This window comes from Pteropus alecto, unplaced genomic scaffold (assembly GCF_000325575.1).
Source record: "Pteropus alecto unplaced genomic scaffold, ASM32557v1 scaffold121, whole genome shotgun sequence".
In the NCBI taxonomy this organism is placed as follows: Eukaryota; Metazoa; Chordata; class Mammalia; order Chiroptera; family Pteropodidae; genus Pteropus; species Pteropus alecto.
This window is the reverse complement of record NW_006434369.1, coordinates 14,418,391-14,436,293: the sequence shown is the minus strand read 5'-3', so window position 1 is coordinate 14,436,293 and position 17,903 is coordinate 14,418,391. Positions and strand designations below refer to the sequence as shown.

The 17,903-nt window shown below is 35.5% G+C and overlaps 1 protein-coding gene across 1 annotated transcript in view; it reads right to left on the bottom strand.

Annotated features, from left to right (window-relative positions):
• The window catches only part of F13A1 (coagulation factor XIII A chain), a 168,740-nt gene that overhangs the window by 139,049 nt on the left and 11,788 nt on the right, over positions 1-17,903 (bottom strand). Inside the window, exon 3 of the mRNA XM_006909291.1 lies at positions 6,014-6,202. Coding sequence (XP_006909353.1) covers positions 6,014-6,202 — 189 coding nt within the window. The remainder of the gene's footprint in view (positions 1-6,013; positions 6,203-17,903) is intronic.

Here is a 17,903-nt window from a genome sequence, read left to right as displayed (position 1 = left end):
AAGAGAGAATAACAAAGAATTAAATGCAAACTGGAAATAGTGAAGTGTAAAGTCATTTTTTTCTGTATTTTTAATTTATAATAGATTGCTCTGTGCAACAGTTACAATTTTTAAAAGTAGTAAATATATTGATCTTTATTGATAAATCTAATCTTGTAAACATTCTAAAAGAGATTTTCAAAGAGATTCTTTTATATGTCCTTTATTGTCTACAAAGTATTCTCTTTTTTGTTTTCTAAATCAGTTTTCACATTCTAGCTTTCCTGAAATTGAGGGCCGCCTGCATATACAAACCTTTGCAACTTAATTTCATTTCCAGTTAACTTGTCTCTTCTCATTACAGCAATTACTTTTAAAATAGAATTTCCATGGCTTTATTCAATCCTGTTGAAACAAGTACTGCATTTTAAGAGAATTATTTCTGAGCCCCAGTGAGTGTGCAACACTATTTTTTTTTTCATTCTTAGACCTACAGAAGTAGTGAAGCCTGAGGTTGTTGTGGTACCCCTTGAACGACATGAGATGCAGAAAAGACTAATCGTGACAAATATTCTATCATTGGTCTTTTAAGGCCCTTTAGAAATGTGTTTGATTTCTCATACACTAAATAGTAGAAAGTGGAATTTTGTAGTTTTTTGTTTTTTGTTCCTACAATAAATTTGGAACTAGAAAGTCCTTAAATGTACAGTGGGTCCTCTGTACATTTTGTTCAATGTTGTTTTGTTATAATATTAATGAGAAAATAAATCAATTCTTGCTAGTTCGCTGTCTGCGTGGAGGATGCACATTCTCTACCCATGTCTGCATGGATTTCCTCTGGGGACTAGTTTCCTCCCATATCCCAGAGATGCGCATGAGAGGTGAAGGGATATGTATACATTGTCTTGGTCTGAGTGAGTGTATCTGTGTGTATGTGAGAGCACCCAGTGAAAGTTCTGTTTAGGGTGAGTCCACCTTGCACCCTGAGCTGCCAGGAGAGGCTCTGGACATCCATGCCTTGAACTGCAATCAATGGGTTGGAAAATAATGACACTACTTGTTATTTATCTTTCTTAAATGTATGTATAACTCACATTTATTTCAGTGTTCCATATTAGATGTATTTGGGGTCTTTCTTTAGAAGTTTGGTGATTTTTTTGTGATTAGAAATATGCTAATTGACTTTTGTTTATATCAATTAGCCTGTGGTAAAACTGATTTTGTTATGTCATTTTGTTTAAAGTGGCAGTTTCCTAGAACCTACTGACATTAAATGAGGACTTACTGTAATAATGCCTGTAATAGGCCATATATATTGGACTACAGCTTAACTCTGAAAGTAACACATTATGGGCTCTAAGAAGGGTTTAAAATACATATTTGTTTTTAAAATATACAAATTTTTATCCCAAAGGCAATTTGCTATACTTCCCTTCCCCCATCTTTTTACTAAAGAAACAGAAGTAATACTATGTCTTTTGTAAAGAAGAGGACTTCAGATGCTCACTGTAGTGGATGTTGTGATATGGTGCCCAAACCTTTCCTGTTCAGGATAGAGGCATCAATGTCTCTGATGCTGAGAGTATTGGTGGCTCACAGCTCTCACTGAGTTGTTTTCAGGGGTTTGCCCTAAGCCATAGAGAGCCAACTACAGTAATTATCCTCTCTATGGGGGGTAGCTTGCAGCCAATGTCCAGTCAGTGTTAGTGTGTAAAGAGCCCATGTCCTTGCCTCAGGACTGGACAACTCTGAAGATCCAATCCAGCTCCAGAACTTGCTATGGGAATTCACTGAGGCCTTCGTTGATGGTAGTTCAACTCCTCTCTCTAGCCAACACTGAATCCTTTAATCTCTCACAGATGTTGATCCTGAGAGCACTCCATAATAAACTTTTACCACACATGTTAACATCTCAGAATTCGTTTCCTGGGAAACCAATCTAAGATAGTCATCATTTTTTTTAAAAAAAAACTTCCATTATTATAGTTATTTTCTTAATGGTCAGTAGGAGAAGATCTCGGACCTCAGACAAGTGCAATTCAGGGGCAAATTTCCCCCGTCCTGTTCTCATTGCCTTAAATATTTGGCTATAAAGGTGGAGATAAAAATTTCTGTGAAGTTAGAGCAAAACTGTGGACAGAACTTCAAAGTATTTGTTGACATGCATGGAGTGATTATTCCGTTATAACTGTGTAAGGGCATTTTAATCAAATCCAGTTAAAACCAACGTGTGCACACATGTGTGCGCATGAGACAGAGAGGACTATTATAAACTTTCATCAGATTTTAAAAAATTAAAAATATTATTTGTACATTCCTCTCTCAACTGAAATACACATTATTAAAAATATTAACAGTAATAGTCCATTCCCTAAATGTACTTAACTTGTGGTTATTTAATTTTTCCTAACACTGAAACAGCAGTTTAGTTTTCCCTTCTCTTACCCACAACTGGGATGACAAACAATCTGTGTAGAAACCAAGCATCACACTGATGCTGTTTATTCTGACTCAGGGGTCTCTTTTCTCTTCTCCCACTTCTACTCTAGCTTCAACTAATTTCCCCACGTTTACATCCAAATTTGCAATGTAAATGCAAATAAGCACAAACCATATTACTCAAGTGGTAAGGGTCACAGATTTTTTCTAAGAAAGTATTTTTAGTTTTAATTTTATTACTTTTAATTTATTTATATATACTACCACATAGATCAATTTTACATAGGTGCCTTTATATAATCGTAGCATGCTTACTTTGTTTTCTCCCTATATTGTTTGATTTCCCTTCCCTTTCCTTCTCTTATTTTGTCTACACTCCCAGCAGGAAACCTATGTCAACACCTATTCGTGTACTTCATATTATTTTCTGTACTCACAGTATTATACATATCTATGCACATATACAGTTGCACACACATATAGATTTTATGTTCACTCTTCTATATTTTGTTTCCTCACTCACTACCTCTCTTTTTTTGGTTTATTTATTTAAATTAGTTTCAAGTACACATCTATATAGTTCATAAAATGATCCCCCCATTGCTCCTTTCCTCCCCTGGCCCTCCACCTAGCCAACATATTAAAGCTAACTGCATTCTCTATACCTTACTCTCCATCCCCATGACCATCTATCAACTACTAATTTGTATTTCTTTAACCCTTCACCCCCTTCTTTCAGCCCCCCAACCCCCTTCCTTCTGTCCATCACCAAATTGTTCACTATATTTGTGTCTATTTTTGATTAGTTTGTTCCTTTTGTTCCTTAGATTCCTCATATAAGTGAAATCATATGGTATTTATCTTTCTCTGTCTGACTTATTTCACTCAGCATAATCACCTCTAGGTCCATCCATGTCATTGCAAATGGTAGGATTTCATATTTTTAATGGCTGAGTAATATTCCATTATATATATATGAACCATAATTTCTTTATTCAATCATTTGTTGATGGACATTTAGGTTGCTTCCATATCTTGGCTATTGTAAATTGTGCTGTCATAAATATTGGGGTGCACAGATCTTTACAAATTATTGTTTTGATTTACTTTGGATCTCACTACCTCTCTTGAAGTCCTCCAGAATAGTTCTAATTCATTCTTTTTTGAAGAAGAACAGCCCATTATATGAATATATCACAATATTTTAAACAATTTCACTACTGAGACATTTATTTTTAGTTTTTTGTTACTATAAACAATGTTGCAGTAAATAATACACACTTTTATAAACCGGATTTTAAATATCTTTGATATAGATTCCTAAGACTACGATTGCTGGGTCAAAAGGCATATGTCTTTTTAATATTAATAGATATAGCAAATTGCTTTCTAAAAAGGTTGTAAAATTGTACATTTATATCAGCAATTTATGCTTTTCTTTATATACTGCCAGTAGATATTACAGTCTTTTCTAAAATTTTGCCAGTCTGATAGATATTACTTTGATTTACTTTCCCCTGTACTAGTGAATTTGAGCATGTTTTTATGACTATAGGCCATTTGGATTTTCTCTTTTGTGAATTGTCTCTTCATATACTTTACATATTTTTCTATTGCTTGTTTTTCTATCGCCAATTTGTAAGAATTTTTTTGCTTTCTATTGTAACCCTTTATCTCTGATGCATGTTTTGAATATTTTTTCCAGAGCTCTTTTGTCCATTGACTTTGTGGTATTTTTGGTCATATATTTATATTTTGGTCATATATATGATCATTTGTGGTATTACAATAATATATAGCAAATAAAGATACATATATTATATGTAACATGTAATATATATACCAAATATATATATATATATACATATGTATACTAAAATCTTAAAATACAAAATACTAGTTGTTTGAGTCATTTAATTTATTAAAACAACACACAAAACAAAAACAAAAAATCCACATATTTTTCTTACTCCATTAAATATACAACTGTATTAAATAATTTTATATCCTGAGATCTATTTCTGGATTTTTTGTTCTACTAAATAATTTTTATTGTATATTTGTATAGCTGCTTCTGATAGAAAATGCTCTATTACTTATAATTTCTTTGTGTAATTTTCTTGGTTATCATTAGGCAATTATTCTTTCAAATTAACTATGTTATTTCACCTAGTCAAAAAACTTTCATTGAGATTCTAATTGGAAATAAATTAAATTTTCATATTAATTTTGGGAGACCATTTTTAAAAATGTATTGAGACTTTATATCCAAGAACATGTTTTCATTGGTTTCTTTTGCCTTTTATTAAGATTATATAGCTGTTTTATATAAGTTGTGTGTCTTGTTCTATAAAATTTCTCCCTATATTTTATAGTTTTAGCTACTTTTATATGTGGAATATTTTTTCTTATTTTTATTTCTAGGCTTTTAGTGGTAGAGAAGAGAAAAGCTGTTGACTTCTATCTAGCCAATTTCAAAGTTTTATTAATACTGTGCTTATTTTCTTTAATTTGGTGGGTTTTCTATATATACTATTATAGCATTAATAAAGTATAGTTTTTATCTCTTATTTTCTATTGTTTATAGTAGATATTTCTTATATTGTTCATTTGCTAAAACTTTTAAAGCAATATTTTTAAAAAATGGTGATAGTAGGTGCCTCTAATTTTTTATTATAATTAAAATTACTAACTTTTTGCCACTTAGGATACCGAAAGTTGTTGGTTTGGGGTAATCTTTAGGAGATTTCTTCTACTTTTGTTTTATTCAAAGTGTTTCTAAAAACAGCTGCCATATTTAATCATGTTCTTTTCAGTGACTACATTTGATTGCCAATTTTTTTCCTTTAATTTATTTAAGTATAGGATTAGACAGATTTCCCGATTTGAGACATTCTTGCTCTTTGTGCATGTGTTTACTTGCTACTCTTATAAATTCCTAGAGAAATATTTATCAAAATGTGTCAAATGTTAATAGCTATTACTTAAAAGGTTCCATGATCAAATTAATTTGAAAAACTCTGGACTAAGCAAAATTAAATGGTACTTCTCAGAACCATTAAAACTAATGGACATTGTTAACTTGCAAGAGATTAAGATACAAAAGGTTTAACAAACTTTATTTGACCATCTATTTTCCATATGCCATCCCATGGTACTATATTAGAGTAGAACTTTGGGAAATGCTAAAATAGAGATTATATACTAAGATTTGCAAATATTTTCAGCATATGAGACCAATTAAATAATGAGGGCAAGGGTGATAAGTAAAAGTCACAAGTATAGAATGCCAAAACCATTTGAAGAAAATAATTTAACATTTTGTGCCAGTTGTACTCACTTCTATTTATACAAGAATCTTGCTTGGGTAGACCCAAATTATTGATGTTTCTCATTATATAGACCCATCTTAGAGCATAGGTGGTCCAGAGGCTGAACATAATCCCAGCTTCAGCCAACTGTTAAAGTACAATTCTAGGAAATAATGCAACTGAATCTCTATCCAGCCTCTATTATGTGACCCATAGTATCATGACTATCATTACATGATAACATGGATGGACATTCATGACTAGAGCTTGTACACAGCACTTACCAATGACATATTCCACCCTGAAGAGATCTCTTCTGGGTTCGTATGGACGATTGAAGTCGATCTGGATGTAGAAAGACTGTCCTCTACGTACAATAAGTTTGTTGCTATCATACTTGTCAGTGTGATGATCTATTTTGTTGGTATCCCATCTCTCCTTGAACAGGTGAACACCCGTGACATTAAGGTAGTCTATGCATAAAGAAAAGAATTGAGGCAACTATTTAGTAACTTTGGTTTAAACACAAACTCAAGAAACAAGATTTTTTTTCTGAAGAAGGAAGGTCTGTTGGATAAAACTCTATACACAGGGCTAGTAGGTTTGAGAGTTAGTGTCTTGTGACATTCTTGCTTTCAAAGAGGGTATGTAACAAACTTTTTCCTTTCTGATCTCATTTCACACCACATGGCACTCACTTTGAGATAGATAGAGCAATGTTGATAATGTGTGTTGTATAGATCTCGATACAGAGAAACTAGGACTGAAGTTCAAGTGTTCACATTCCCAGTCTCATGCTACTTTTCCTTATGTCAGGTATTTTCCTGGTGACCACCGCCTCACTGCTTCACTAACTAGGGATAAGCATGGAAGAGCAACTTTAAATATCTAAAGGGGAGGAATGAGGAATTAATCAGGCAGCCTCAAAGGATGTTCTAAGGACAGAGATGACCATTAATCCAAAATTCTCTTCTTACTTCAAGAAAGGTCAAATACCTCTTCTTTTGTAATTCTAAAAGTAGATCTTGTACCGCAAAGGCAGGCAAGAGAGGGAACAGGTGTGGAGAATAGATACTAATACTTCTACGAGATAGATATGATTGTTCTCACTTTACACGTGCAGAAACAAACCTCATATTTCCCTAACTACAAGTCAAATCCTAGTCTGAAGCCAAAACCTAAATATTTTCCCTCTCATTTTTGTAAGTGGGAATATAAATGTCAATAATACATTTATCTGTGATAGCACTGGATAGATGTTAGATCTCCTTCTGCTTTTTCCCTATTCCTTCTGAAAATGATCACTTGATGTGAAGGTAACTTTAACTACCTAACTACATTGTAGTTTAGAATATCAAGTCTAGCGACAGATATTTGTGTGTGCATATGCAGTGCTCATGGGGCACTGGGGAGAAAAGCCTGGGTGGGGGATGCACTGGCCTCTTGCCTTCCCTCCATTTACCTGACCATACAAGCTGTATGGTTTGCCTTAAAACTATGAACACAGTGTGCACGGAATGAACAACTACTGAGCTTGTGCTGGTTCATCATTTTGCAATACTCCAGTGACTTCCTTTGCTTTTGCACAGGAATCCTGTGTAGGATGCCTGGTTCTCTCCAGCCTCATTTTTCTTCTCATTGGGAAAACCAAGAAGTTGGGCTTATTAAGATACTTGCCAGTTCTAAACTGTAGGAGTCCCTGAAACACTCTTAATTCATTCAAAGTTCAGGTAATCTTAAGTTTAAATCTCAGGTCTCATAATTACTTAGGTAAGAGACATTCCTCTCAGAAGCCGAATTTCCTCAACTTTAAAATGTGAATACTAATACCTTAATAATTTTTGTGAAGATTCAGTGACATAATGATGCAATGTATCCAGCACATAGTGGGTCATAGGCTTACTTATGGATCATTGAATATGAACTTTGATGGAACCAATTTATATTTTACATGGTGTAGTGCTCAATGGGCTATTCTGACTGTAACACTGCAGCAAACAGAAAGTAAAAGATGCAGTTTTATTTTTACTTCATCTCAGAATCTTGCCATAGTACATGGTCCCCTGAAGGGCACTTCCCTTCCATTATGCTGTGGACTAAAAGTGTTTAATTCTCTAGACCACTCTCTTATAAGCTGCCTTTCCCTTAAGTTCTCTAGCCTTATTAAGGTCACAATCCCTAGTGTTAAACCAGCTTCAGGAAGAGCTGAATAAGAAGGGGTCAAGATGGTGGAGTAGGAAAATCCTTAACTTACCTACTCTGACAGATACACCAAAACTACAACTACAAATAGACCAACTTTCTTTGAGGATGACCAGAAGACTAGCAGAATAGATTTTCTACAACTAAGGATATAGAGAAAAAGCCACATTGAGAATGGTAGGAGGGTCTAGTCAGGACCCACACCCCTTCTGTGGCATCACAAGGGATTTCACAACCTTGGAGGTCTCCCTCGTGTAGTGATAGATCTGAAACCCACATTGAGCTCCCCAGCCCAGGAGAAACTTCACCAGGAAGAGGAGTTCACAGAACATCTGGCTATGAAAACCAGTGGGGCTTATGTCCAGAAGAGCTGAGGGCTTTAGGAAACCAATTCTGCTCTTAAAGGACTTGAGCAAAAACTTACTCTCTAGGAGTTCCAGCATTGTGTCAGCAGTTTGAAGAGCTCCTGGGTGATATTGAAGGAGATACACTGACTGATTTTAGGGTGAGTGCTGCAAGAGCAGGAATCTGTTGAAGCTTCTCTAGGGACAAAAGCTCTGGCAAATGCTTTTTTTTTTTTTAATACTCCTAGCTGGCATGGACCTGGCAGGCACCATTTCTAACACTATTCATTAACTTTGCTAATACTGTTCACCTTGCCCCAGTTTTCCCCTGAGATCCCACTCTGCCCAATCTGTCCATCCAACCCAACACCTCTCCAAAGCAGCTTCTACACTGCTACATCTATGGGATAACCTCTTCCAGCACTGGTGCCCCTCCAAAGAGGCCCCAGCCGCACCCTACCACATCTGGTAGGCAGTTTCAGCCAGGACCAGTGCCCCTACAAAACAACTCCCACTCTGAGGAGATAGCTCTCACACACCAGCATGCCTACAACAACTGGGGCAAGCTATGCAGCCAGTCATGCTGGTGGTCTGCCTTCACACCAGCACACCCATAGCAATTGCGGCCAACTCTCACAGTCAGCCAGGCCAGGGACCAGCCCTGCCCACCAGTGCACCCACAATAGTTATGCCTGAGCCTCACAGACAGCTGGGACTGTGGACCAGCCCTGCCCATCAATACATCTGAAGCAGTTGCAGCCAGGTCTCACAGCCAATCACCTTGGGGGTCAATCTTGCCTACCAGCATGCCTGTAGCAACTGTGTCCCAACCACAACAGGAGAGAGCATGTAACCCACACAGGGGACAACCTTGGAGCACCTGGCTCTGTTGAACAGGAAGTATTACACTACTGGGCCCCATAGAACACTTTTTATGTAAGGCCACTCTTTCAATACAGGAAGACATAACTGATCTGCCAAATATCTAGAAACAAACAGAGAGTTGGGCAAAATAAACAGACAGAAAAATATGTTCCAAAAGAAAAAGAACAAGACAAAAAAAAAAAAAAAAAAAAAAAAAAAAAAAACCAGAAAAGGAAATAAACAACATAGAGATAAGCAGTCTACTAGATAAAGAGTTAAAAAAATAATGATCATAAGGATGCTCACCAACTCAGAGGAATGAATGAACAGTTGAGAACATCAACAAAGATATAGAAAATATAAAAAAGCACCAATTGAAACTGAAGAATATAATAGCTGAAATAAAAAAGAATACACTAGAGGGAGTCAACAGCAGATTAGATCATTCAAAAGAACAAATCAGTAATCTAGAGACATGGCAGTGGAAATTACCCAATCAGAATAGTAAAAAGTAAAAGAATTTTTAAAAATTAAAAAGATAGTTGAAGGGACCTCTGAGACAACATCAAGCCTACCAATACTCACATTATAGGGATCCCAGGAAGAGAAGTGAGAATGAAAGGTACAGAAAACCTTTTTGAAGAAATAATGGCTAAAAATTTCCCTAACCTGGTGAAGGAAACAAGCATCCAAGTCGAGGAATTACAGAGTCGCAAACAAGATGAACCCAAAGAGACCCACAACAAGATATATTAGAATTAAAATTTCAAAAGATAAAGAGAGAGTCGTAAAAGTAGCAAGCAAAAAACAACTAGTTAAGTACAAGGGTACACCAAAAGACTCAGCCGATTTTTTAGCAGAAATTTTGCAAGCCAGAAGAGAGTGGCACTAAATTCGAAGCGATGAACCTATAACTGAGAATACTATACCTAGCAAAGTCATTATTCATAATTGAAGGAGAGGTAGTTTCCCAGACATGCAAAAGCTAAAGGAGTTCACCACCACTAAACTGGCATTACAAGAAATGTTAAAGGGGCTTTTTTTTAAGTGGAAAAGAAAATGCCAATACTAGAAATAAGAAAATATATAAAAGAAAAAAACTCTCACTGATAAAGTAAAACATATAGTAAAGGTAGTGGCCAAACCACTTATAAAGCTAGTATAATTGTTAAAACACAAAGTAGTACAATCATCTACATCTGCAATAATTAAGGAATACACACACAAATATATGAAAAATGATGTCAAAAGTATAAAACAAGGGAGGCAGAGAAAAATGTAGTGCCTCTAGAATGCATTCAAACTTAAGCAAACATCGACTTAAAATGGACTGCTATATACACAACTTGATATCTATGATTACATGGTAACTATAAACCAAAAACCTATAATAGATACACAATAAGTAAATACAAAAGAATCCAAACATAACATTAAAGAAAGTTATCAAATCACAAGGGAAGAAAGCAAGAGAAGAGTGGAACAGAGAAAAACACAAAAATCAAGCAGAAAACAGTTAACAAAATGGCAATAAGTACATACCTATCAATAATTATTTTAAATATAAATAAACTAGATGCTCCAATCAAAACGCATGGAATGGCTGAATGAATAAAAAAAGATCCATATAAATGCTGCCTATGAGAGAGACACTTCAGATCAAAAGACACAGACTAAAAGTGAAGGGATGTAAAAGATATTTCAAGCAAATAAAAGAAAAGAAAGCTGGAGTAGCAATATTTACATCAGACAAAATACACTTTAAAACAAACTGTAACAAGAGACAAAAAAAGGGCATTACATAATAATAAAGGGATCAATCTAACAAAAGAATATAAGACTTGTAAATATCTGTGTACCCAATATAGAAGTGCTTAAATGCATAAAACAAATATTAACAGATATAAAAAGGGGAGATTGACAGTAATACAATAGTAGTAGGAAACTTTAACACCCCACTTACATCAATGGATAGGTCATCCAGACAGGAAATCAACAAGGCCTTGAAAGACACATTTGAACAGCCTAAGTGTGTGTGTGCGTGTGTGTATACACACGTATATACGACATATATGACACGTATGACATGCGTGTGTGTGTGTGTGTGTGCGCGTGCATGTGTGTATATATGACATATATGACACGTAAGACACATGTGACATATATGGGACAAATATATGACATATATGGCGCATATATATGTTTGTGTGTGTATGTATATATACATGTGTGTATATATATATAACATTCCATCCATAGACCGCAGAATACATATTCTTCTCAAGGGCACATGGAACATTCTCCAGCATAGATCACATATTCAGTCACAAAACAAATCTCAATAAATTTAAGAAAATTGAAATCACATCTGGCATCTTTTTTGACCACAATGGCATGAAACTAGAAATCAATTACAAGAAGAATACTGGGGGGAAAAGTACATGGACGCTAAACAACATGCTACTAAAAAATCAATGGATCAACAAAAAAATCAAAGAGGAAAAAAAATACCTTGAGACAAATGACAATGGAAACATAACTTTCCCAAATCTATGGGATGCAGTAAAAGCAATTCTAAGAGGGAAATTTTTAGTGAGGCAGGTCTACCTCAAGAAACTAGAAAAATCTAAAACAAACAATCTAAACTTATACCTGAAAGAACAAGAAAAAGATAATAGAAGGAAGGAAATATTAAAGATCACAGCAGAAATAAATAAAATAGGGACTAAAAAGAAGAGATTAGGCTTCCAGTCAAGATGGTGGAGTAGGTAAATGCTATGCTTGCCTCCTCTCACAATTACATTAAAATTACAACTAAACTACAGAATAGCCATCATTGGGAATCACTTGATTTGTAGCCGAACAGAAGTCCTACAACTGGGGACACACGGAAGAGGCCACCTCATGGTTGGTAGTAGGGGCGGAAAGCCAAAATGGACTGGTCCTACACTTTCATGTGGTAATTGAGAATCAGGAGAAATATTTTAGCTGTGGAGTTTCCTCTGGAAGAGTAAGGAGTCTGGGCCCTACACCAGGGTCCCCAGCCCAGGGTTCCAGTGCCAGGAAGAGAAGTCCCCACAACTCTAGCTGTGAATATCAGCAGAGATTGTGGCTGAGTAAGATGAAGGGCAGCTGGAGTCACAGACTTTCCTCTTAAAAGGATGGTGCATGAACTTACCTGCTGACAAACTCACTTACTCTGAGCTCTGGGGCAACAATTTGAAAAGTGCCAGGGACATATGGGGAGGAACTGAGCTGTCTGATTTCAGGCTGAGGGCTTGATGGGGCAGTTTTATCCCAGACAGAAGTGCTGGTAGATGGCATTGTTCTTTTGTTGAGCCCTCCCCCACTGGGCCTGAAGACCCAGGTGGGTGCCACATCTAAGTCTCCATCAACGTAGCTAACATTGGTCACCCCACCCTGGTGATTCCCTGAGACTCCCACCCTCCCGACGTGTGGGCCCATCCAAGCCACTTCCAGTGGATTTTCCATACAAACAGCCTGTCTTGACTCATGCTGCAGACTTCCCTAAAATTTCTCAAAAGTTCACAAAACCTAAACAAGCAGCATTTGGCCTCAGTGTGCCCTGTATCTCTTGCTGAGCAGCTCCAAACCCAGCACTAGTGGCAGCCAGTCTCAGTTTTCAGCTTGGCCTCTCAAGACACTTCCAAGTCCAGCATGGGTGATGGCCATCTGTGGATTACTTGGTGGCTTATGCCAGGTGGTCCTGAGCAGGGCACAGGATGCACTTGAACCTAGCCTTCGGCAAAGGCCCTCCCAGGAGGCCTCACCTGCACACCCAGTGGATGGCTTTAATCTGAGCCAAAGCATCACCCTGAATCACATCTGATGAGGTCATACCCAAAGGGCAGACAGGGTAGAAATCAGAGCCCTGCTAAAGCGAATCCTGCTCTGTAGAGTCAGCCCCTGCACAACAGCTTCTCCACTCGTCATGGCCAGTCATCACAATGAATCAGCTAGCCTGAGGGTCAGTCCCTCCCACTGATGAACAAACAGCAACCAAGGCTCAACTACAACAGGAAGGTACACAAAACACACACAAGGGAAACTCCTGGAGCACCTAGCTCAGGTGACCAGAAAACTGTGTCACTAGGACCCACAGCACACCTACTGAAAAAGGCCATTCTCCTAAGACTGGCAGACATAGCAGCCATACCTAATATATAGAAACAAACACAAGTAGGCAGCCAAAATTGGAAGACAAAGAAACATGTCTCACATGAAATAACAGAACTAAGCTCCAGAAAAATACCTAAACAAAATGAAGATAGGCAATCTATCAGATGCAGAGTTTAAAACACTGATTATAAAGATGCTCAATGAATTAAGGGAAGAGTAGATGAACTTGTGAGAACTTGAACAAAGAGATAGAAAACATAAAAGTAGAGACAGAAAACATAAAAAAGGACCAGTCATCAATGAATAATACAATAACCAAAATGAAGAATACCTTCGGAAGAATTAAGAGTAGATTAGATGAAGCAGACGATTAAATCAGTGATTCAGAAGATAAAGTAGCAGAAAACATCCAGTCAGAACAGCATAAAAAGAAAAGAATGCAAAAATGAGGCTAGTTTAAGGGATCTCTGGGACAACATCAATTGTGCAACATTCGCATCATAAGGATACCAGAAGGGTAAGAGAGAGAGAGCAAAAAATTGAAAACTTATTTCAAGAAATAATGAATGAAAACTTCCCTAATCTGGAGAAAGAAATAGACATACAAGGCCAGTAAGTGCAGAGAGTCCCAAACAAGATAAACACAAAGAGGCCTACACCAAGATGTATCATAATTAATATGTTGAAGTTTAAAGACAAAGAGAGAATCTTAAAAGCAGCAAGAGAAAAGCAGTTAGTTACCTACAAGGGAGCACCCATAAGACTGGCAGCTGATTTTTCAAAAGAAACTATGCAGGACAGAAGGGCTTGGCACAAAATATTCAGAGTGATGAAAACCCAGAATCTACAACCAAGATTACTCTATTCAGCAAAGCTCACATTTAGAATTAAAGGACAGATAAAGGGCTTTCCAGACAAGAAAAAGGTAAAAGAGTTCATCATCACCAAACCAGTATTACAGGAAATGTTAGAGGGACTTTAAGAAGAAGAAGAAAAAAGTAAAAACAAAAATAAAAAATATAAATAATAAAATGGCAATAACTACATATCTACCAACAATTACTTTAAATATAAATGCTCCAAACAAAAGACAGGGTGGCTGAATTGATAAGAAAACAAGCCCCTTGCATATGTTGCATATAAGAGACTCACTTTGGATCTAAAGACACACATAGATAGAAAGTAAAGGGATGAAAAGAGATGTTTCATGAAAATGGCAACAACAACAAAAAAAGCTGGCGTAGCAATACTTATACCATACAAAAGTGACTTTAAAATTAAGGTGATAACAAGAGACAAAGAACTACCTAGTTATCTCACTTCTGGGTACTTATCTGAAGAAACCTAAAACACTACTTTGAAGGGACATGGGAATCCATATGTTCACTACAGCATTATTTACAATAGCCAAGATATGTAGGCATACTGGGTGTTCATCAATGGATGAATGAATAAAGAAGAGGTTTCTATCTATCTATCTATCTATCTATCTATCCACACAAACACATATGCATACATACATACACACACATATATATACATATATATGTACAAGGAATATTATTCAGCCATAAAAAATGAAATCTTGCCATCTGCAACAACATGATGGACCTAGAGGGTATTGTGCTGTGTGGTTTCAGTCAGAGAGAGAAAGGCAAATGTCATATGTAGAATCTAGAGAACAGGATAAACAAAGAAACAACAGAAAAAAACTCATAGATATGAAGAACATTTTGATGGTTGTCAGATTGGGGGGTGAGGAAAAGGGGTAAGAGATTAAGAGGTACAGATTAGTAGTTACAAAATAATCATGGTGATGTAGAGTATAGCATGGGGAATATAGTCAGTAGTATTGTAATAACTATGTATGATGTCAGATGGCTACTGGATTTATCGGGATAATCAGAAGTCATATAATGTCTAATTGCTATGCTGTATACCTGAAACTAATATAAAATAATATCGAATGTCAACTGCAGTTGAAAAATTTAAAAAATTTTAAAAAAGAAAAGATTAATGAAACTCAACAAAATCAATAAACCTTTAGCCAGACTCATCAAGAAAAAAAATGAGAGGGCCCAAACAAGTAAAATCAGAAATGAAAGGGGAGAAGTGACAATCAACACCACAGAAATACACAGGATCATAAGGGAATACTACGATCAATTATACACCACCAAATTGAACAATCTAGAAGAAATAGATAAATTTCTATAAACATCCAATCTTCGAAGACTGAATCAGGACAAAACAGAAAATATGAACAGACTAATAACTACCAATGAACCCAATCACTAATCAAAAAACTCATAACAAACAAAAGTCCAAGACAGACAGCTTCATAGATGTCTTTAAACCAAACACTTAAAGAAGAATGAATACTTATCCTTCTTAAACTATTCCAAAAAATTGAAGAAATGCTTCCAAACTCATTCTACAAGACCAGCAATACCTTGATACCAAAACTGCCAAAGACACTACCAAAGAGAAAAAATTACAGGCCAATATTCAATAATATAGATGCAAAAATTCTCAATGAAATATTAGCAAACTGAATTCAACAATACATTTGAAAGGATCACATGCCATGATCAAGCGAGATTTATTCCAGAGATACAAGGATAGTTCAATAGCCACAATCAGTCAACATGATACACCACATTAACAAAACAAACGGTAAAAATCATATGATCATCTCCATAGATACAGAAAAAGATTTGACAAAATTCAACATTCATTTATAATAACTCTCAACAAAGTGTGGATAAAGAAAACATACCTCAACATAATAAAAGCCATATGTGACAAATCCATTGCTAACATCATATTCAATGCTGAAAAGCTGAAAGCTTTTTCATTAAGATCAGGAACACAAGATGTTTTACCACTTTTATCTAAGACAGTACTGGAAGTCCACAACAATAAGACAAGAAAAAGGAAAAGGTATCCAGCTGGAATGGAAGAAATAAAATTGTCATTATTTGCAGATGACAGAATACTATATATAGAAAATCCTAAAGATTCTTCCAAAGAGGTATTATAACTAATAAATAAGATCAGTAAAGTTTCAAATTAAAAATTAATATACAGAAACCTGTTGCATTTCTATATACTAATAACAAAGTATCAGAAAGAGAAATTAAGAATATAATCCCATTTAAAACTGCATCAAAAAAGAATAAGTTTAACCAAGGAGATGAAAGACATGTACTCTGAAAATCGTAAGACATTGATGAAAGAAATGGAAAAAGACACAAATAAATGGAAAGACATTCCATGCCCAGGTGTGGGAAGAGTTAATATTGTTAAAATGTCCATATAACCCAAAGCAATCTATAGATTCAATGCAATCTGTATCAAAATGCCAATGGCATTTTTTTATAGATATAGAACAATAATTGTAAAATTTGTATAATTGTAAAATTTGTGTGAAACAATACAAGATCCCAAATAACCAAAGCAATCTTGAGAAAGGAAGACAAAGTTGGAAGTATCATACTCCCTGATTACAAACTATACTGTAAAGTTATAGTAAACAAAATAGTATGGTACTGGCACAAAAACAGACATATAGATTAAAGGAACAGAATGGAAAGCCCAGAAATGAACTCACCCTTATATGATCTAGTAATCTAAGACAAGGGAAGAAAGAATATACAATGGGGAGAAACTCTCTTCGATAAATGATATTAAGAAAACTGGAGAGCTACATGCAAAAAAAAAAAAGAAAGAAAGAAAAGAAAGTGGACCAGTTTCTCACACCATATACAAAAATAAACTCAAAATGGGTTAAAGACTTAAATGGAAGACCTGAAACCATAAAACTCTGAGAAGAAAACATAGGAAATCAACTCTTTGACATGGGTCCTAGTAATAATTTTTTGCATGTTGTTTCCTTGAGCAAGGACAATAAAAGCAACAATAAACAAATGGGACAACATCAAACTAAAAAGCTTTTGCACAGTGAAGAAAACATCAACAAAATGAAAAAGCAGCCTAATGAATGGAAGAAGATATGTGCAAGTGACATATCTAATAAGGAGTCAATATTCAAAGTGTATAAAGAACTCATTCAACTCAACATCAAAAAAAAAAAAAATACCAATCAATTTAAAAAATGGGCAGAGGACCTGAATAGACATTTCTCCAAAGAGGACATACGGATGACCAACAGACACATGTTGAAAAGATGCTCAACATCACTAATCATCAGGGAAATACAAATGAAAATTATAATCAGATACCACCTCACACAGTCAGAATGGCTATTATCAAATAGATAAAAAACAGCAAGTGATGGTAAGGATGTGGAGAAAAGGGAACCCTCATGCACTGTTGGTAGGAATAAAATTGGTGCAGCCACTATGGAAATCAGAATGGAGGTTCCTCAAAAAATTTAAAACAAACTACCATCCAACCCAGCAATTCTACTTCTGAATATTCATCCAAAGGAAACAAAAAACTAATTTGAAAAGATACATGAATCTCTATGTTCATTTCAGCATTATTTACAATAACCAGAATATGGAAGCAACTTAAATGTTCATCTATAGATGAATGGACAAAGAAGATGTGATATATATGTATACATATGTACATATATATTCTTAAGATAATATATAAT